Here is a 23,254-nt window from a genome sequence, read left to right as displayed (position 1 = left end):
ATGTCTCGGTTGCCTAAGAAGCTGCCCATGGTTCCAGTGAACATGGAAGAGGGCAGTCGACTGCCTCCACAGCTGCTTGAGCTCTGCTCTGAGGTATGACTTTGCCTTCTACTTTCAGTTGTGCTGAGCTGGTGACTTTTCATCTTTTTTATTTTTCAGATATTATGGGATTCATATGTTTCATGTTCATCACAGCCCTGAAATGTAAGCTCCATGTTCAATGTGCCATCAACCTGGTGGCTCTCTAGATTGTCCTCACATAGACTCAGTTCTCAGTCTCTATATCTGCGTTGGTCAACCAGAGATGGAACTTTCTCTCGGCTTTCCTTGTTAAAACTGGGTGGAAACAATTTGAGAGTAAAAAAAAACTGCATCGCAGAACCAATAGTGCGGCCCTTCGTGCACAAGGGGCGGTGACATGGAGAAGTCGTGTGCTTGTAAACTGATCAAATGGAGTCAAATAATGTAATGTTGCTCGGGACATCCATTTGTACTCCTATGTACATGTTGTGACTCGCGCATTCACCATATTATGAAATAATAATGTGAATAATTATGAGAAATTATTTCGAAGCAAAATGGTGGGAAAATGGCACATGGCAACCAAAAATGGTAGTCCCAGATGTACTTTCCCACCACCAGCACATATAAAATAATAGCTGGGGCTAAAACATGAAAATTATCATGTTATATGGTGGAAATTCCACATCCCAATCACCACCAAAACCTAATCAACTGATCCTTGGGCAAAGAACTAATTATCCAGCAAATTTCAGACAAAATTGTTAGGAACCTCTTGAGGTCGACCATGTTTAGGCCTTAAGGTGCAGTATAGTGACAGCGCAGCTTGAAAATGGCACGTTGTCTTGTGTATCGTCTCTACAATGAGCGGGCATTTAGACGGGAGAGAGTAATTGGGGACAGAAGCAATCCATTGGACATGTATAATGACGAGGAGCTGATTGAGAGGTTTCAAACTGGCAGATGGGGGGGGGAGAGAAACGATTCAACTTTTACTTTATGCTATGATTAAATAGCACGACATTAACAATGAATGAACATACATTTTAAGAGCTACAGGTAGGTTTACATCAGTATAGCAGCTTCAACAGTCAACTTCAGTTAACACTCTTTTCTTCAAGTATGTTGTCAGAACTTGTCACTGTTCTAGTGTTCTAAAAAAAAAAAAAAAAAAATCGTTTTAAAAAAATAATAATAATCGAATTTCGTTCATAATTATTAAAGTCCCTGGAAACCAAAATCCACAAAAACGTTCTAACTATGTTATTTAGGGTCTTATGTTAGTAATTTTGTGCCTCCGAAATTATTATACATTACTTTCAACCCAAAGCCTTAAAATCGCCACTTTTCTACAAGATTCTAAAAAGTACTTCCTCATTGAAGACAGCAGTGCGTGAGGTGCTAAAACGCAGGAGCTTATGACGTCATAAGCTCTATATAACCTTTGTACACGCGCGCAATCCGCACCCACCTATGGCAAGCAGGGCCGTAGCTAGCTATGAGGACGGGGAGGTCCGGACCTCCCCTAATATTTCAGCCTGCCAAAAAAAAATTTTTTTTTTTTTTTTTTTTTTTTTTGCAGGCCAGGCCAGGCCACTCACTGAACAGCAGGCCAGGCGCCGCCTACTGGTTTACTAGTGGTTTTATTACTTTATTCAGGTTTAAAGTGGGTGCATCTCATTGTAAAATTGGACTTGGCCCAAATTGGGCTTCAAACGGCCCAAATCAGGCTTCAAACGGCCCAAATCTGGCATTAAACGACCCAAATAGGGCTTCAAACGGCTCAAATCTGGCTTCAAACGGCCCAAATTGGGCTTCAAACGGCCCAAATTGAGCTTCAAACGCCCCAAATTTTTTCACGCGCGTCGGCCCGTATCGGCCTGGCCTGCTTGGTATCTAATGCCCGGCCTGAATTATGATCCCAGTCCGCCCCTGGTGGTGAGTGATGACTGTCTGTCTGCCTGGCGAGATAATTGAAGGTGAGCGAGCTGCGAGACAGTGAGCGAGTGAACGACAGACAGTGAGTGACACTGACAGATTTTTTAGCAACAACCAAGAAAGTAAGTGTTTAGTCTGTCTCTTAAGTAATGTTACCTGTGTGACACGTTGGGATGCTACTGGCTAATCATGCATGATGCCAATTGCCAAGCTCCCGAAGTCAGGTATGCAGGTGGCTATATGCATGGTTTCAGTTTCATGACCCAATAAGTAACAAAAAGAGGTGGTGTAAAGGTAAAAACAACATAATATATTTTATTTTATTTTTCAATCGTTCCTATCAGGAATAAATAAATGTCCCTCTGTATGTTTTTTTTATTATCGATGATGACTTTGTGTGTTGTGTACGGCTTGTGTTGTGTACCTGTGTTTGTAGGTGTCATTTTGATATGAATTTGGCTAAAACAGTTTGTGTTTGTTAGTTACAATTATGTTGACAGGAGAGCTGAGCAGGTGGTGACATGAAAGAGAATATACTGAATAATGACATCACAACAGTATAATCCTAATGTTGATTTAAAATGATATATTACTCTAAATATGGCTTAAAAAGGGAAAAAAAAAAACTCAATTTTTTTCCGGCGGCGCCCGTTGGGGCGCCGCCGAATCCGCCTCCCCTTGCTGGACCTCCCCTATTTCGGAACCCTGGCTACGGCCCTGATGGCAAGTCCGTTCTTTGCCCCCAGTGACAGCGCTCCCTCGCTGTCCGTCTCCTCTGTGTGCCTATGCTTGTGAGATTAGCAAGGTGTCGGGTTTCAGGCCATTCTCTCTCTCTCTCTCTCTCTCTCTCTCTCTCTGTCTCTCTCTCTCTCTCTCTCTCTCTCTCTCTAGAGAGAGAGAGAGAGAGAGAGAGAGAGAGAGACAGAGCTGCGGAGCAACTCGCGAACACACACACTCAGAGAATGGCCTGAAACCCGACACCTCTCTCTCTCTCTCTCTCTCTCTCTCTCTCTCTCTAGAGAGAGAGAGAGAGAGAGACAGAGCCGCGGAGCAACGCGCGAACACACACACTCACACACACACACACACACACACACACACACACACTTTATTTCCTTCTTTTCTCTCTCTCTCCTCTCTCCCTCTCGGAGCAGAGGAGAGAGGAAAGCAGCTCAAAGCCGCTTTGAGCTGCATCTTGATAGGCTGTCTTGCTCTATTTCCGTGTCTGATTGGTCCATTTCAACCTCGCGCCCCCTGCCGCTGGAACCGCCCAGCGTTTCGTTGTCGCAGACTAGCCCCCTCCCCCCCTCGCCCCCTCCCCTGCTCCTCTCGCACTTGAGAATTGTGGACACGCCCACACAGTCCGCGGGAAAAAGGACACTCTCAAATCGAATAGATTTTCATTGCTTTTGCCACGACTGTCAAACCTAAATTTATATACTTTGCGACGTTCATCATCGTTCAAATTTGGCTGGTGGCTTATTAACATAGGCTCCTGTGATGTGATGAACTCAAAATGCTAAATAATAAAGAAATATTTCTGGTTTCCAGGGACTTTAAATTCGAATAATATTCGAATATCAAAATTCGTTTCAACAGCCCTACTGCTCATAACTAAAGAATGGAAAATGATATCAATAAACTTTTTTTTGCTGATGATACAAGAGAGTCTCATCGTTCTTTGGGCGTGTTCGGTGTTTACATAGTAATATCACACAATATTCTGTGGGTCTTGAGAAATCACTGAAAACGCTCTGAAAGGGCTGGCACTGGGAGCATCCGTTTTCCAGAAGTGGCTGGCAGCCAATGAGTTAATGGTTTGTAAAGTGTAATTTAACCACCTGCCCACTCAGACATACATCGTGAAATGTGGCTTTCACATGGACGCGCATCGCTACGACCGGCGTAGTTAAGACCAGACGTAAGCCCTGTCGGTGCAACAGGCGTAAGTCCACTCTAAAGACTGGTCTTAACTAAGACCAACGTAGGAGTTATGACCAGGCATAGTTAAGACCAGTTGGTGCAACCGGCCCCTGGTCTATTTGGTACATTTTTGAAATTGTGTAATTCTTTTCACAGGACCCCACAAAAGAAGAAAAGATGCAGCCTGATCTGAAAGAGTAAGTTTTCTAAGATTTCTCATGCAAAACAGTTTGATCTTTTGGTCACTGCATTCTTGGTAGAGATAGATTTTTGGTTGGACCGCATCAGCAGGGCCAGCCCTACAAATACGAATGGCTGAATGGTGAAATGACACCATTGGTTGGCCGTGGAGGTGGGACGTGGCACACCCATACACGGTGTAACATAAGGACAGTTGGCTCATGCGCGGCACTGTAACGCCGGGATTGCACTGGTTGCATTGCGTTGCGTTGCAGCTGTTCTCCGGTTTTGCTCCGTGCTCTGTGCTGCGCCAACACTAACCGGCTGCATGCAGAGCACGTCACGGCTCTGCTCCGCCAGACAGCTAGAGTGACGAGACCCACAGGTTATCACGGTAAAATCGAGCGAGACAATTTGTATGTGGGATAAATACAACGACAAACAGGCAGAAGATCATTGTTCCCAACTGGAGGAGCAGAGGAGGGGTGGGCTTGCTTGGTGTTGTCCTTGTAAAAAGGATGTGTTGTGTCATATATTATTTTGTGGTTTTCCACTTCAATTATGAACTTTTCCTCATACATATTTGTCCTCTGGCTTGATATTGAATGCTGTAAACACCTCTGCCCTGTTGATTTCATGCCTGGCTCCGCCCAACTTGCTGCGGCTTTGCTCCGTCATCCGTGAAAAATAGAACCCTTGCGTATCTTTTTCGGAGCTGGGACGGAGTAGACACGCAACGCAGCGGAGTAGGTGGGAGTTGACACAATGATTAGAGTGGAAACGTATCGGCTCCAATGCCGTACCGCAGCGCAGACGGACCGAACACGGACCTAGTGGAATGTAGGCGTAAGCACTGCTAGTTAAACCAGCAGAGTCTGATAGCTACAGCTTGCTAGCTGCTAACCGATCAGCTAGTGGTTATCGCAGCTGTTCCCAAAACCGGATCCTGCGGACAGTGCCAAATTATGTAATCAAGAGGGGGGGAAGCGGTTAGGCTCACTGGACACTGTGCTCTCCTTGACGCTCTGTTCTCCTGCACACTCTGTGGCTGCCTGGAGCGGATGAGGAGAGCGCAGCATCCAGCAGAAAAGAAGGGAAAACGACAGAGAGGAACAATGACAGGGAGATGACACAAGGACCACAGGTCAGCCAGCAGGCGACCACACCAGTAAGCAGCGGACGTCGTGGCCCACCTGAGGTCAGTGGCCCCGCGAAGGACGCGCAAGCAGGCGACTGATAAACAAGCCACGCTCATGGATAACACCAGCATTACCTGCAATTACTGAAGGGACACTAGAGCTTCTTAACTTTTTATAGTTTTAGTATTTTATATTTGTATTGTATTTTAAATTATTTTAATATTGTATCTATTACTTTTTGTTAATTAACTCTTGATGACTCATCTTATGGTTTTGGCCCCTTGTTTGCCTCAGTGTTGCTCCCTACCCGATTAAACGTACAAAGAACCCTTTAAGTCAACAGACTTAGTGTTAGTATGAACACATCACACACAGTCCAGCTATGTACTAGTCAACAGACTTAGTGTTAGTATGAACACATCACACAGTCCAGCTATGTACTTTAAGTCAACAGACTTAGTGTTAGTATGAACACATCACACACAGTCCAGCTATGTACTAGTCAACAGACTTAGTGTTAGTATGAACACATCACACACAGTCCAGCTATGTACTAGTCAACAGACTTAGTGTTAGTATGAACACATCACACACAGTCCAGCTATGTACTAGTCAACAGGCTTAGTGTTAGTATGAACACATCACACAGTCCAGCTATGTACTAGTCAACAGACTTAGTGTTAGTATGAACACATCACACACAGTCCAGCTATGTACTTTAAGTCAACAGACTTAGTGTTAGTATGAGCACATCACACACAGTCCAGCTATGTACTAGTCAACAGACTTAGTGTTAGTATGAACACATCACACACAGTCCAGCTATGTACTAGTCAACAGACTTAGTGTTAGTATGAACACATCACACACAGTCCAGCTATGTACTAGTCAACAGACTTAGTGTTAGTATGAACACATCACACACAGTCCAGCTATGTATTTTAAGTCAACAGACTTAGTGTTAGTATGAGCACATCACACACAGTCCAGCTATGTACTAGTCAACAGACTTAGTGTTAGTATGAACACATCACACAGTCCAGCTATGTACTTTAAGTCAACAGACTTAGTGTTAGTATGAACACATCACACAGTCCAGCTATGTACTAGTCAACAGACTTAGTGTTAGTATGAACACATCACACAGTCCAGCTATGTACTAGTCAACAGACTTAGTGTTAGTATGAACACATCACACACAGTCCAGCTATGTACTAGTCAACAGACTTAGTGTTAGTATGAACACATCACACAGTCCAGCTATGTACTTTAAGTCAACAGACTTAGTGTTAGTATGAACACATCACACACAGTCCAGCTATGTACTAGTCAACAGACTTAGTGTTAGTATGAACACATCACACACAGTCCAGCTATGTACTTTAAGTCAACAGACTTAGTGTTAGTATGAACACATCACACACAGTCCAGCTATGTACTTTAAGTCAACAGACTTAGTGTTAGTATGAACACATCACACACAGTCCAGCTATGTACTTTAAGTCAACAGACTTAGTGTTAGTATGAACACATCACACACAGTCCAGCTATGTACTTGAAGTCAACAGACTTAGTGTTAGTATGAACACATCACACACAGTCCAGCTATGTACTAGTCAACAGACTTAGTGTTAGTATGAACACATCACACACAGTCCAGCTATGTACTAGTCAACAGACTTAGTGTTAGTATGAACACATCACACACAGTCCAGCTATGTACTTTAAGTCAACAGACTTAGTGTTAGTATGAACACATCACACACAGTCCAGCTATGTACTAGTCAACAGACTTAGTGTTAGTATGAACACATCACACACAGTCCAGCTATGTACTAGTCAACAGACTTAGTGTTAGTATGAACACATCACACAGTCCAGCTATGTACTAGTCAACAGACTTAGTGTTAGTATGAACACATCACACACAGTCCAGCTATGTACGCTGTGAAGATGTTGATAAAAGCTGGAATCGTTTTAAAGAATTATTCCTATCTGTTCTTGACTCAATGGCTCCAACAAAACAGATACGGATTAAACAGAGAACAAGCAAATGGATGACGAGTGAGATTCTAAACTTTCTCATGATAAGAGATACATTTTTAGCTAAATATAGCAGGTCCCAGTCAAAACAAGACTATGAAGAATATATAAAATACAGAAACCAAGTAAGATACAAAGTTGACAAAGCCAAAACCCAGTATTATAAAGATGCTGTTAATGATAATTTACACCAGCCCCACAAATTATGGAAGGTTTTAAAGGAACTGGGTACTTCATCCAAAACTAGGGCGAAATCCTGTAACATTAGCTTACAGATAGGTGATGATGTATGCCATGATAAGTTAGAGGTAGCTAACCAGTTTAACACATTTTTTACTACTGTGGCTTCATCTCTTGTTGCAAAGTTACCAACAGGCTCCAGTCACTATGGTCCTTCTTTCTTGGAGAGATTTTATAGTGATAATAACATCTCTAAGGACATGTTTGTGCTGCGCGAGGAAACAGAGGACTCAGTAGTCAAACTACTGTGTTCAATGAATTCTAGGAAAGCGACTGGTCTTGATGACCTTTCTGCCAGGTTCATCAAGGACAGTGCCTTTGCTACAGCAAAGGTTTTAACTTATATATTTAATATGTCCATAAGAAATGGTACTTTCCCCAAAGATTTAAAAAGGGCAAGAGTGGTTCCACTCTATAAGAAAGGCAGCAAAACGGATGTAGGCAATTATAGGCCTGTTTCAATTCTTAGCTCTATATCAAAGGTTTTCGAGAGACTGGTTTTTAATCAGCTAGAACAATACCTCCTGGAACATAAACTGCTCTATGAATTTCAGTCTGGGTTTAGAACGGCACACTCCACTGATACTTGTCTTATCCATCTGTTTGATCACATCAGGATGGAGAGTGAGAGGGGTAACTACACTGGAATGGTTTTATTAGATTTGCAGAAGGCGTTTGATACTGTAGACCATAGTATTCTGCTGATGAAATTGAAATGCATGGGTCTCAATGAGGTAGCAGTAAACTGGTTCCAGTCCTACCTGACTGGTAGAGAGCAAGTATGCAGTGTAGGAGACACAACATCGGGGGCAAGAGAGCTTAACTGTGGTGTACCCCAAGGATCTATATTGGGCCCTCTCTTGTTTCTGATATATGTCAATGACATGGCAGCTGCAGTGAAGTGCAAACTTCTTTTATATGCTGATGACTCAGCTCTGCTTGTGTCAGGAAGAGACACTAGTCAAATACAACATACACTAAGTAGGGAGATGGACTCTGTTGGACAATGGCTTGTAGATAATAAGCTCTCCTTACACTTGGGGAAGACGGAGTCTATTTTATTTGGTACAAAGCGTAGACTACAAAAGGCAGACAAATTAAAAGTATATTGTGCAGGTAACGCCATTGAAGCAAGGACAAGTGTTAAATATCTTGGGGTTTCTCTGGATCAATGTCTCTCTGGTGAACTGGTTGCTGCTGAAATATTTAAAAAGACTTCTAGCAAATTAAAATTTCTATACCGTAATACAAGGTGTTTTAGTATGGAAGTCAAAAAATCTTTAGTTTTAGCACTTATTCAGTGCCACTTTGACTATGCCTGTGTGTCTTGGTACAGTGGCCTGTCCCGGCAGCTCAAAAGCAGAATGCAGGTGATGCAAAACAACATGGTCAGGTTCCTGTTAAATGCTCCGCCGAGGACTCATGTTGGCTCACATGAATTCCGGCGAGTTGGCCTGTTACCAGTAGAGGGCAGAGTCGAGCAGCTGAAACTAATGAAAATGTATGACATTATAAATGGACATGCACCAAGGTACCTGGATACTCATATAGAAATGGTACACAATCAGCACAGCCACAATACACGGGCAAGCGTAATGTCTTGCAAAATTCCCCGTGTGAATAATACTGGCAGAGTGACCTTTTTCTACACTGGCATTACCCTATGGAATAGCCTTCCCCTACAGATTAAACAGTGCCAGAGCAGAGGTGTGTATAGAAAGCATGTGAAGCAGCTCTTGTGGAGGTCAATTAATGATTAGAGCTATTATTTCTTAGAGTATATTCTCGTCTATGTTTTATGTTTTTTTTGTGTGTTTTTTGTAGATTTTACTGGCTGCATGTACTGTATGTCATTCAATGTACTGTCTTGACACCAAGGACCACATTGGAAACAAGTGTGTAAATACTTTGATGTGCTATCCTTTGGGCAATACCTGCATCCTGTGATGTTTGTATTTGTTTTTTTACCCAGAAATAAATCAAATCAAAATCAAATCAAATATGTACTAGTCAACAGACTTAGTGTTAGTATGAACACATCACACACAGTCCAGCTATGTACTAGTCAACAGACTTAGTGTTAGTATGAACACATCACACACAGTCCAGCTATGTACTTTAAGTCAACAGACTTAGTGTTAGTATGAACACATCACACACAGTCCAGCTATGTACTTTAAGTCAACAGACTTAGTGTTAGTATGAACACATCACACACAGGTTTTGACCTAGTCTTGTTAAAATATGGGCTGTTGTCTTGATGCAGGTATCGCTCTTCCCTTAAGACCATGAGGATAACTGAAGATCAAGTGGCCAAAGTGGTTCAACAACGCATATACTCTGCTGCCTTCCACCCCTGCACTAGCAGTCTGCTCATGGCTGCAGGAGATAAATGGGGGCATGTAGGACTCTGGAACTTGGTGAGTTTCTTTGCTTTGATCATAACCATTTGCTAACACCATCTTTTTAGAATTTGGGAGTTTGGATGTTCTGAATCGTATTCCAGTGACACAAAAAATACATAAATTTGGTTCCTACTTTTGCCAGCCTGTGGATGTCCGCTAAAATGACAAGGAAATGAGTTCCTGAAGTAAAACATCAATGACTGGACACTTAGGGGAAAAGTACAGTGTTACAGTACAACTTGATTTATTTATTATTTACTCTTTAAGGGTGGTGATTACGGTGATGATGGCGTGCTGCTTTTTGAGCCCCACTCTCAGCGTCCAGTGAGCTGCATGATGTTCTCCAGGACTCATCCTAGCCACCTGCTGACCCTCAGCTACGATGGATCTCTACGCTGCATGGATGTAGAGAAGGCCCTCTTTGAAGATGTAAATTTTGTTCCATAAAATGTAGTTTTATTGATCACCCCCCCTTCCCCAGTGGCATCTATCTAGGAATTTACTATATATATATATATATATATATATATATATATATATATATATATATATATATATATATATATATTGTGACAGATCTGGCTCTCAAAATAGGATCAAGCTCGTGTCTAGTCAGTCCACACCTGCCACAACAACACAGAACGTCTTTGCACAGAAATATCAAACAAGAAGTCACAAAGTGAATGGGAGCAGCTCACCTGCTATCAGCATGGGGCGATGACACCTAGACAGCCCGGCTTGTGTGGACAGCTCAGTCGGTAGTGTGGAGCGGGCCATCAGCAGCTCCCGTTCAGTAGATTGGGGACGCTAATTCAAAATAATATCTCACACACACAGTCACACCCATACACGTGGAAACGGAGGGATCAATAGAGCACTGGGGAACAGGAGCGATACATGGCTTCCTGATCAGACTAGCAGACCAACATGGCAGAGAGGGGGGGGGGGGGCTGCGCACCTGAAATGCCACGGATATAATCTCTAAGCCACTCCCACTTCCTGTTTGATCCTCTGATGCAAAGACGTAAATTGACATATTATAATTAACTCATTGAGTGCCAGCCACTTTTGGAGAACGGACGCTCCCAGTGCCAGAGTTTCAGAGCGTTTTCAGTGATTTCTCGAGGCCCACAGAATATTGTGTGATATTACTATGTAAACACCGAACACGCACAAAGAACAAGGAGACTCTATTGTATCATCAGCAAAAAAAAGTTTATTGATACCATTTTCCGTTCTTTAGTTATGAGCCGGAGAAGATAGGTTGTTTTCAGCGTTTTCAGGCGTTTCAAATTAGAAGCTGAGTTATTCAGCCTTTTGTGAAATGAAGCATTTCAAGCACATTCACTGACTCTAGCTAATATTTTCTGATGTAGTGACGTGGTGTAGTTGTGTGGTGCCCTGCGTGCCCCACCCCCCTCTCCCCCCCCCTCAGCTGCAAACTCCTCCCCACACTAACACACAGCCTCACGCACCCAGCGGAGTGCTCCGTTTTTGTGCGCCGGCTCCCAGCGCGACACGGAAAAGCCAAACCGGACTGCTGAGAATTGTTTGGCTTTTCAGTGTCGGGTGCTGCTTTTCTGGCGGCTAATCGTGTGGAGAAACTATGCAGACAGACAGACAGAGGCAGAGGGGCTCAGTTGTGGGAGCGGATTGACTGCTGTTCGCAGCCAACGTCAGCTGCAGCCAGAGCAATCTATATGGCTCCGCCTGCAGCATGAGCGGTTTCACTTTCATCACGGGGCTTTTTCCTACTGTTTTCCTGACCTTTCTCTAATCTGGAGAGCACTGTCGCCACCTAATGAGTCCGTAAAATAGGTTATACACATCCAATAGCTACAATATTTGTACAGGAGATGCAGGAGGCTTTGATCCACGTCCCACCGTCAAAAAACGCATTTGACGTCGATCGACGTCATTGGCACTCAATGAGTTAAACAAGGGGGTCCCTGACAATCACATGTCAATCACATATCACTCTGTAACAATATATATATACTGTATATATAATGATAATAATAATCATAATTTCAGCCAGTAAGTACAGTTTGAACCAATACCTTTTAACTTGAAGAGCGCGGTGTTATTATTATTTTATTTTTTTGGGGGGCGGGGGTAATGAATTTACATTTTGGGCTCATGATCATTATGAACCCCCCCCCCCCCCCCCCCCCCCCCCCCCCCCCCCCCCCTATATATATTATAATAAGATACAGGCCCCCAGGGCAGAAATACAGTATGGAGAAAAGGGTAGGATTCTAAATGGGTGTTAAACACCTGTGACATCACTTGTTGCTGGACATTCTGCTGGGGCTGACATCACAGGTGTACAGTTCCATTTCAGGAACAGTTTTTACACAAACAAGTCTTGATGCAGCTATGTGTAATTAAAGGAAGGCTTTGCCGATTTTCAACCCACTTTGCATCAGTTTACAATCTCCGTAATATAAGCAGATGGACAGTGTTTACCTTCTCTATATATTCTCTATATATTTTCTGCATTGAGAAATCCTCCCCCGCCTGCTGGCATGGGTCATTAACGCTTGTTAAGGTTTTCAATTCGATTCTCCCTGGATGTGTGCATATAGAAAAAATAAACAATCTGTAGTTGGAACAGCCGCCCTCAAGCACAACATCGGTTAATTTTGCTGAAATATTCTGGACTTACTCATTACTGCTTTGCAACAAACTTATAAATCAGTGGAGATGTTTAAAAAAACATTCCATGTCCTCATTAAGTTGATGTAAAATCGTGCATGAATTGTAAACCCACTCCAGTTTTAAGATATTCCTACTTCACCAGCTGATCTGAATCATTTTCTACTTCCTACCAGGTGTATTCTATTGAAGATGGCCTGAAAACCTTTGACTTCCTGTCACATGACTGTATGACACTAGTTGTCGGGCAATTTGGTGGAGATGTTGCCATTGTGGATAGGCGCACCCCAGGGTAACATACTGCCATCTTCTTCAACTGTTGTATTAATGATTTAAAAAATGCAGCACTTCTCTATTCTTTACCATCTCTCTTCATCATGTTGAATGTCAGTAAGCATGAAGAGTGCTAACCGCCTGCTCTCTTTTTTTATTAATCATAAACAACATTGTCAGAAACATGCATAATGTTTTCCAGACTGGTACAAAGCTGCTTCTAATCTCTTAATGTTTTTAATTTCTCTGCAGCAACTCCCATGAGTCCCTCCACACCCTCTACACCCTCAACCCCAAGAGCCTTCACTGTGTTAGCGTCCATCCACTAAACAAGCAGTACTTTGCAGTGGCCGAGAGCAGGTATGACTCATATCTTTGATTAATTTATATTTTCTCCAGAGCAGTAATCACTTTGATCATTTCTTTTCTAAAGTTGTTAAATTGGATTGCCTGCTTGTAGTCAGTTCAGCTGTAGTCTGTCCAGTCTATAAATAGTCCAAACTAATTTTCCTTCTTCTCTGCAGGCTTGTGAGTATTTACGATAGCCGCTGTCTGAAGAAGACCGAGAGCCAGGCGGTCTGCCAGCTGCACGGCCACTCTTTAAGCATAACCAGTGCTTATTTCTCCCCTAGTACAGGGAACAGAGTGCTCAGCTCCTGTATGGACAACACGATTAGGTGGGGCTGACACAGCTTAAAGCACTTGCACTGCACTACTTGTTTTGGAATTACATCTCTAAATTGAATGTGCATTTTCTTTTCTTTTTCCATAGGATATATGACACCTCAGCAATGACCACCACAGCTCCTTTGCTGACTTCCATCAGGTACATCCACTCACTTGAACATAGCCTCTCAGTGTGGGAAAGTCATTATGTGACAGATGTCCCGGCACACACGGTTTAAGAAAAAATATCTTATTATACAAGCAAGGTGATGAACGTTTCGCCTAGAAGGCTTCTAGGCGAAACGTTCATCACCTTGCTTGCCCACAATAAATAAGATATTTTTTCTTAAACCGCGTGTGCCGGGACATCTGTCACCTACTAGTATCCTCCGACCCAGGCACCCGTATACTTTTTATATATCTTTATGGGAGTCGTGCTTGCTAACTGTTTTTCCAAAGTCATTATGTTACCTGATCAGGGGAGGGGAAATCAGGAAAGCTGTCTCAATCTATAGCCCCTTTAACACAGACTGTGAAAGCCGCGTTCGTTGCAGCGTTATGTCTCGCCTCCTGCAGTGTTTCCCCTAGAAAGATTTTCAGGCCTGGAGGGATTTCGAAATGTACCTCGACCGCAACGGTGGGGCCCCTCGCTGGTGACGCTAAACTTTTAGCTAACCTGTTCGCATCTATGTTCGCAATGGCATCCCAAGTATCATCATACTATTATGGGATGCGATGCGAACATTTGTATTATGGGATGAGCGTTTCGCAGGCAACGACACGTTTACATGTTTTGGAACAGCGCCGCACGCTGGCACAATGCTCCTAAAAGCAAAATGCTGATTGTTTTGAATGATTTGGCATCTTCTATTACTGTCAACACCATTATTGCTATATTGTAATTGTAATAATATGCCATAAAGGTATATTTAAATTTTGGGGAGAGCAGAAAAACAAAAAAACAAATTGCAATTCTTTTACTGGCCTGGCGGGGGCGCCGCCTGTAGAATGATGCCTCCTGTATAAAAGTCGCAAGAACGGAATGGCGTGTCATTTTGTTACGCCTTTCGTTCCCCCGGTAGAGGTAGTATCAGCGCAGAATCGACGTCTGTCTAAAAGGCTAAGCCGCGGGAAGACGGGAATCTCGGCTCATTCATAAAGAAATGACAGGAGGACTGAGGGAAAACAACCTCCAGATTGAAGTTCTCCGATCAGAAATAAGTTAACCGAAGCATATCTGCAGGCTGTCTCGCCTGTTGTGCGTTCCCTTACGAAAAACAACTAATGTTAGCATTCAGACTGTGCTCCTACTATAGCCCGAGTCACTTGAGCAGGTGTGTGCCTTGCGTTGCCCACTGTGCCTGAGATTCGCTCTGTTCTTCTGAAAGTGACATAACCAGAAGTAGAAACCAAGTGGTCTATAATGACGCCGTCGATAATGTTATTAAAATCAGACTGCAGCTGTTTCACACTTTTTTTCTTCCAGTCAACACGCTTTCAGAACGGACTTAATTAGGCTACTTCACAACATGGGTATATGCTTTATAAAAAAACTGGAACCAAAGGTAAGAAAGCCTTCCGTTACGTGTAGCTTGTAATACATGATGCTGCCTTTGTGATCCATAAAGTCGATCAGACGAATATTGAAAGTTGCTCGTTAAATTCAGGTCGCACTGATTTACCTGTTTATATAAAGGCAAAATAAAATTAAATAAATAGACTCCTCAGACATAATAAGCTTAACGCCCATGGTTCACGCCTAATTTCAATCCGGGAGGGGTGGATGCTATCTAAAGCACACTCCTGTATGGCAGGGCTGCTTGGTTCTGTGTGAAAGTGCAGAGAGGGCCTAATGGCGGATCTTCATCAGTGCCACAGTGATTGATACATTTGAGTTTTGGGTAGTAGAAGGTTTATCTCAGGTCATCATAATACTTATCACTGTTTCTATTTTTATTACAGTTTTATTATAAGCCAGTATCACAGCGACAACAAGCCTTTCCAACTCGGCACTTAAATTACCGTACATAAAAAAAATGTCAAACCAAAATTAACAATCGTGTGTCTTTGGTAGAAATATGCAGAAGAGTAGAGTGCACGCACATCCAAGATTATTTCAACAGGTGCTGGAAAAAATACGCGTATAGAAAAAGAAAAGGAAATCCGCACACTGTTTTTTAAGCTCCCACGGTTAGTTTTTTAATTACAAAAAAGCAACATTTTGACCCTCACGGGTCTTCATCAGGCAGTACAGAGAACAAGCTCTCTGTGCATGGGCATATATATAACCTCACATGGGGTGGTGGTGCCCCAATCAGGTGATGACAGACACCTGTGATCATTACAAAATACATAATTGTTGAAAGAGTAGGTCTTTCCACAAGAATACAACTTTTTTAAAGATAAAATGTCCTTGTGGATTAGCTTATGTGGGGAAAATGTCTAGAGCCCTCCGCACTAGGATTAGCGAGCATTGCAGCAACATCAGATGCGGTGATGAACGTAACCCTGTTGCAGTCCACTTCAAACAAGCAGGACACAGCATCTCCTCACTCCGGTACATGGGGATAGAGAAGGTTGAAAAGCCCCCTAGAGGAGGTGACCACGAACAATGACTTTTACAACGTGTGGCTTTTCACATATATACACTCAACACGTTGGCACCGTATGGCCTCAATGAAGAACTAGACGTCAAGCCATTGCTGTGATGTTTTAACTTTATTATATTCTGTTGTTATATGTATACACCTTGGCCATTGTAGACATGTGCCTGGCTCTTCGGTCATGTGGGTAGCACGTACGACTCTCACCTGGGAGTCCTGGGTTCAAACCCTGCCTGAACCTACCTTGGCCTACCGTACTATACTTTTACATTTCTTTGGTTTCTTATTGGTATAGATAGGGATAATAATATTCACCTGCATGTTTTACTTCTTGTATTTCTTTTGTATCGGGTATTTTAGAATTTGTTTACCTCTGTTATTATATGATCTTTAAAAAAAGTTGTATTCTTGTGGACTCTTTCAACAATTATGTATTTTGTAATGATCACAGGTGTCTGTCGTCACCTGATTGGGGCACCACCACCCCATGTGAGGTTATATATATGCCCATGCACAGAGAGCTTGTTCTCTGTACTGCCTGATGAAGACCCGTTGCTTTTTTGTAATTAAAAAACTCACGTGGGAGCTTAAAAAACAGTGCGGATTTCCTTTTCTTTTTCTTTGGTAGAAAAAACCACATGAAAAGGCAATGCAATTGTTTACATGCCATTACTCCTGCTACAGTGAGTCCAGTCAGATTTTACTAGAAGTGGGTAACACATTCTTCATCAGACTATACTGTATGCTAAGTTGTCTGAAATTTATTTTCAGACATAACCTGAACACAGGCCGATGGCTGACGAAGCTATCAGCAGTGTGGGACCCTAAACAAGAGGACTGCTTTGTGGTGGGAAGCATGGAGCGGCCTCGCCAGGTGCAGGTCTTCCACGAAAGCGGCCAGCTGCAGCACTCCTTCAGAGACGACCACCACCTCAGCACGGTGCTGTCCATCACAGCCTTCCATCCTACAAGGAATGCTTTGCTGGGCGGCAACAACTCAGGACGCCTGCATGTCTTCACCAACTGAGACCAGGACCAAAACGTGCACGAACAACGCCACCATTTATAAATGCCTACATATGTCTATTATGAAGTCCCACAAATTGGATTTGTTTCAGGATAATGTAGACTAGGCTACTAAATCATTGTTTTTAGGGGGCATCCTGTTTCAAATTTGACCAGCAGATGTCCCCAGGTTCACAATTGGTTCAAAGCTTCAGAAAACCTAGTTTCTCCCTTTACTATTTGTCTCACTTTCAGGACTATTTCCAACATCCTGATACTCCAACTGCTCTTTCAAAAATAGACGTTTTAGCTATCTGCCAGGCTGTTTGCCTTGGGCAACATCGCCATCTTCTGGCTGTTTTGCGTAATGCACCGTATGGCGAATAATTTAGACTGTTCATTCTTGGAGTCACAATTGATTGAGTTTTATACTGTTCTCTTAATGGCAGGCCAAACCTTGGAATATTGTCTATATGTTTTTTTTCTTGTTTCTTTTGACTGCTGTTTGCATTTAATACATTAAGCCTTTACTGTACGTCCATCAATTACTGCAACGTGGCCTTTGTAGAAAGCCACCTTACCCAGCGATCTGGCTTGCTTGATTTTCGGCCACAGTTGTTCCCTTGCCTGTCGATCCTCCCAGGTGAAGTCCTGCACGAATGCACAAAAAATAATAAAAAAAAATCCCTGGAGTCATACGCCTTCAACGTGAAGGGCAAGATTAGCGAGGAGGACCAGAGGAAGGTGCGGAGAGGTGCCACCAGGCCATCGCCTGGCTGGATAACAACCAGCTGGCTGATAAAGAACAGTACCAGCACCCGTAGAAAGAGCTGGAGATTGTGTGTTGTACCAGAGAGCAACACCTGCACAGGGCTGCAGAGAGCAGGCGGGAGCCCGCTCACAGTCCCACCGTTGAGGAAGTCGACTAGAGACTTCAGACTATGATAACTACAGTGGCTTCAAACAACTTTACCTCATGACTCCTGTTTGTCACTTTGTGTCCTGACTGTTTATGATGTTTAAGTCTGAATATTTAGACATCTGACATTTGTAAAAAAAAAAAAATGTTGATGCATCGCTGGGCGTTTAAATAGAATTGACTATACAATATATTTTTGTGTGGTCTTTTACAGTTCATCTTTGTGGTTGCAGGTGATGCAGGTATCGCTCTTCCCTTAAGACCATGAGGATAACTGAAGATCAAGTGGCCAAAGTGGTTCAACAACGCATATACTCTGCTGCCTTCCACCCCTGCACTAGCAGTCTGCTCATGGCTGCAGGAGATAAATGGGGGCATGTAGGACTCTGGAACTTGGTGAGTTTCTTTGCTTTGATCATAACCATTTGCTAACACCATCTTTTTAGAATTTGGGAGTTTGGATGTTCTGAATCGTATTCCAGTGACACAAAAAATACATAAATTTGGTTCCTACTTTTGCCAGCCTGTGGATGTCCGCTAAAATGACAAGGAAATGAGTTCCTGAAGTAAAACATCAATGACTGGACACTTAGGGGAAAAGTACAGTGTTACAGTACAACTTGATTTATTTATTATTTACTCTTTAACACATTGAGTGCCAGCCATGTTTTCAATCCTGTAGGTAACTTGTGCCAGGGGTGTTTTTGACGATTCTGGCTCATTTTACAACAGCCGAGGATTATTTTCTGTTAAGAATTCATGAACACCAATCATCTAAAAATAACTAATAGAATGTGTGCTTTCTCTGTCTAAAAGAGTTAGTTTGCAGAGTTAGTAGTTATGTAGATATTAGCCGTTGAGTACAGCATGGTTTCAGCGTCTGGAAATTTATTCAGAGATAAATGGCTTTTTGTGAAACAGTCACTTTAACCATTCATTTTTGGCATCAGTAAGACCGTCAGACATTCTAAACAATAGTTTTGAACAGTAATTTCCTCCATAACAACAGGAAACACCCCTCTCATTCAAACTCCTCCCTCCGTGTGTCTTCTCCTCCTTCCTCCTGGCGGGCGTGTCAGAAGCGCGTTGCTGCTGCCTGCCTGCCTGCCTGCGTGCCTGCCTGCCTGCTTGCCTGCGTGCGGACGCTCCTTGTGCGAGTCAAGATGGGCCGGGGAATGCGTGGGCGATGGGCAGATGTTGATTCTGGCCTTTCTGAGGTGTTTCAAAGTGTGTTTCACCTATAATCTATTTTGCAAATCGCTTTCCGCTCTCTGTGTGCTGCTGCCTGCGCGCGGCCGCTCTCGGCAAGACAAGTCTGAAATGGATTACTGTAAAATCGCCTCGCCATTTCCTTGAATGGCTTGCTCCCGCGGCAGTTTTTTCTTTGATTTCGGTCGTCTGGGGGAGCACTGTCAACACTTAGTGGGTCGGTAAAATAGATTATACACATTCTCTTGCTCCAATAGTGATCTCGAAGATGTAAAAGTTGTTGATTGATGTCCCACCGTCAAAAAAAAAAAATGTTTATGTAAGACGAGTAAACTCGGCTCTGGCACTCAAGCGTTGGATTATGTAAGACGAATTATCTCGGCTATGGCACTTAACGTGTTAAGGGTGGTGATTACGGTGATGATGGCGTGCTGCTTTTTGAGCCCCACTCTCAGCGTCCAGTGAGCTGCATGATGTTCTCCAGGACTCATCCTAGCCACCTGCTGACCCTCAGCTACGATGGATCTCTACGCTGCATGGATGTAGAGAAGGCCCTCTTTGAAGATGTAAATTTTGTTCCATAAAATGTAGTTTTATTGATCACCCCCCCTTCCCCAGTGGCATCTATCTAGGAATTTACTATATATATATATATATATATATATATTGTGACAGATCTGGCTCTCAAAATAGGATCAAGCTCGTGTCTAGTCAGTCCACACCTGCCACAACAACACAGAACGTCTTTGCACAGAAATATCAAACAAGAAGTCACAAAGTGAATGGGAGCAGCTCACCTGCTATCAGCATGGGGCGATGACACCTAGACAGCCCGGCTTGTGTGGACAGCTCAGTCGGTAGTGTGGAGCGGGCCATCAGCAGCTCCCGTTCAGTAGATTGGGGACGCTAATTCAAAATAATATCTCACACACACAGTCACACCCATACACGTGGAAACGGAGGGATCAATAGAGCACTGGGGAACAGGAGCGATACATGGCTTCCTGATCAGACTAGCAGACCAACATGGCAGAGAGGGGGGGGGGGGGGGCCTGCGCACCTGAAATGCCACGGATATAATCTCTAAGCCACTCCCACTTCCTGTTTGATCCTCTGATGCAAAGACGTAAATTGACATATTATAATTAACTCATTGAGTGCCAGCCACTTTTGGAGAACGGACGCTCCCAGTGCCAGAGTTTCAGAGCGTTTTCAGTGATTTCTCGAGGCCCACAGAATATTGTGTGATATTACTATGTAAACACCGAACACGCACAAAGAACAAGGAGACTCTATTGTATCATCAGCAAAAAAAAGTTTATTGATACCATTTTCCGTTCTTTAGTTATGAGCCGGAGAAGATAGGTTGTTTTCAGCGTTTTCAGGCGTTTCAAATTAGAAGCTGAGTTATTCAGCCTTTTGTGAAATGAAGCATTTCAAGCACATTCACTGACTCTAGCTAATATTTTCTGATGTAGTGACGTGGTGTAGTTGTGTGGTGCCCTGCGTGCCCCACCCCCCTCTCCCCCCCCCTCAGCTGCAAACTCCTCCCCACACTAACACACAGCCTCACGCACCCAGCGTCTATTTTCGGAGTGCTCCGTTTTTGTGCGCCGGCTCCCAGCGCGACACGGAAAAGCCAAACCGGACTGCTGAGAATTGTTTGGCTTTTCAGTGTCGGGTGCTGCTTTTCTGGCGGCTAATCGTGTGGAGAAACTATGCAGACAGACAGACAGAGGCAGAGGGGCTCAGTTGTGGGAGCGGATTGACTGCTGTTCGCAGCCAACGTCAGCTGCAGCCAGAGCAATCTATATGGCTCCGCCTGCAGCATGAGCGGTTTCACTTTCATCACGGGGCTTTTTCCTACTGTTTTCCTGACCTTTCTCTAATCTGGAGAGCACTGTCGCCACCTAATGAGTCCGTAAAATAGGTTATACACATCCAATAGCTACAATATTTGTACAGGAGATGCAGGAGGCTTTGATCCACGTCCCACCGTCAAAAAACGCATTTGACGTCGATCGACGTCATTGGCACTCAATGAGTTAAACAAGGGGGTCCCTGACAATCACATGTCAATCACATATCACTCTGTAACAATATATATATACTGTATATATAATGATAATAATAATCATAATTTCAGCCAGTAAGTACAGTTTGAACCAATACCTTTTAACTTGAAGAGCGCGGTGTTATTATTATTTTATTTTTGGGGGGGGCGGGGGTAATGAATTTACATTTTGGGCTCATGATCATTATGAACCCCCCCCCCCCCCCCTATATATATTATAATAAGATACAGGCCCCCAGGGCAGAAATACAGTATGGAGAAAAGGGTAGGATTCTAAATGGGTGTTAAACACCTGTGACATCACTTGTTGCTGGACATTCTGCTGGGGCTGACATCACAGGTGTACAGTTCCATTTCAGGAACAGTTTTTACACAAACAAGTCTTGATGCAGCTATGTGTAATTAAAGGAAGGCTTTGCCGATTTTCAACCCACTTTGCATCAGTTTACAATCTCCGTAATATAAGCAGATGGACAGTGTTTACCTTCTCTATATATTCTCTATATATTTTCTGCATTGAGAAATCCTCCCCCGCCTGCTGGCATGGGTCATTAACGCTTGTTAAGGTTTTCAATTCGATTCTCCCTGGATGTGTGCATATAGAAAAAATAAACAATCTGTAGTTGGAACAGCCGCCCTCAAGCACAACATCTGTTAATTTTGCTGAAATATTCTGGACTTACTCATTACTGCTTTGCAACAAACTTATAAATCAGTGGAGATGTTTAAAAAAACATTCCATGTCCTCATTAAGTTGATGTAAAATCGTGCATGAATTGTAAACCCACTCCAGTTTTAAGATATTCCTACTTCACCAGCTGATCTGAATCATTTTCTACTTCCTACCAGGTGTATTCTATTGAAGATGGCCTGAAAACCTTTGACTTCCTGTCACATGACTGTATGACACTAGTTGTCGGGCAATTTGGTGGAGATGTTGCCATTGTGGATAGGCGCACCCCAGGGTAACATACTGCCATCTTCTTCAACTGTTGTATTAATGATTTAAAAAATGCAGCACTTCTCTATTCTTTACCATCTCTCTTCATCATGTTGAATGTCAGTAAGCATGAAGAGTGCTAACCGCCTGCTCTCTTTTTTTATTAATCATAAACAACATTGTCAGAAACATGCATAATGTTTTCCAGACTGGTACAAAGCTGCTTCTAATCTCTTAATGTTTTTAATTTCTCTGCAGCAACTCCCATGAGTCCCTCCACACCCTCTACACCCTCAACCCCAAGAGCCTTCACTGTGTTAGCGTCCATCCACTAAACAAGCAGTACTTTGCAGTGGCCGAGAGCAGGTATGACTCATATCTTTGATTAATTTATATTTTCTCCAGAGCAGTAATCACTTTGATCATTTGTTTTCTAAAGTTGTTAAATTGGATTGCCTGCTTGTAGTCAGTTCAGCTGTAGTCTGTCCAGTCTATAAATAGTCCAAACTAATTTTCCTTCTTCTCTGCAGGCTTGTGAGTATTTACGATAGCCGCTGTCTGAAGAAGACCGAGAGCCAGGCGGTCTGCCAGCTGCACGGCCACTCTTTAAGCATAACCAGTGCTTATTTCTCCCCTAGTACAGGGAACAGAGTGCTCAGCTCCTGTATGGACAACACGATTAGGTGGGGCTGACACAGCTTAAAGCACTTGCACTGCACTACTTGTTTTGGAATTACATCTCTAAATTGAATGTGCATTTTCTTTTCTTTTTCCATAGGATATATGACACCTCAGCAATGACCACCACAGCTCCTTTGCTGACTTCCATCGGGTACATCCACTCACTTGAACATAGCCTCTCAGTGTGGGAAAGTCATTATGTTACAGATGTCCCGGCACACACGGTTTAAGAAAAAATATCTTATTATACAAGCAAGGTGATGAACGTTTCGCCTAGAAGGCTTCTAGGCGAAACGTTCATCACCTTGCTTGCCCACAATAAATAAGATATTTTTTC

The 23,254-nt window shown here is 43.1% G+C and overlaps 1 protein-coding gene across 1 annotated transcript; it reads left to right on the top strand.

Annotated features, from left to right (window-relative positions):
* LOC310771239 (WD repeat-containing protein 76-like) lies at positions 1-22,228 on the top strand (the record flags this gene model as incomplete). The annotated part of the gene is made up of 11 exons (XM_083663894.1): positions 1-93; positions 4,039-4,079; positions 9,751-9,904; positions 10,157-10,318; positions 12,724-12,839; positions 13,073-13,180; positions 13,345-13,497; positions 13,593-13,646; positions 16,861-17,131; positions 18,247-18,409; positions 22,146-22,228. 9 exons carry the CDS (start codon positions 1-3, stop codon positions 17,114-17,116), a joined length of 1,137 nt encoding a protein of 378 aa, XP_083520020.1. The 3' UTR covers positions 17,117-17,131; positions 18,247-18,409; positions 22,146-22,228.
* Positions 22,229-23,254: the final 1,026 nt, after the last annotated feature.

Source organism: Poromitra crassiceps (assembly GCF_964638095.1).
Source record: "Poromitra crassiceps genome assembly, contig: HAP1_SCAFFOLD_452, whole genome shotgun sequence".
In the NCBI taxonomy this organism is placed as follows: Eukaryota; Metazoa; Chordata; class Actinopteri; order Beryciformes; family Melamphaidae; genus Poromitra; species Poromitra crassiceps.
This window is presented reverse-complemented; position numbering and strand designations above follow the sequence as displayed.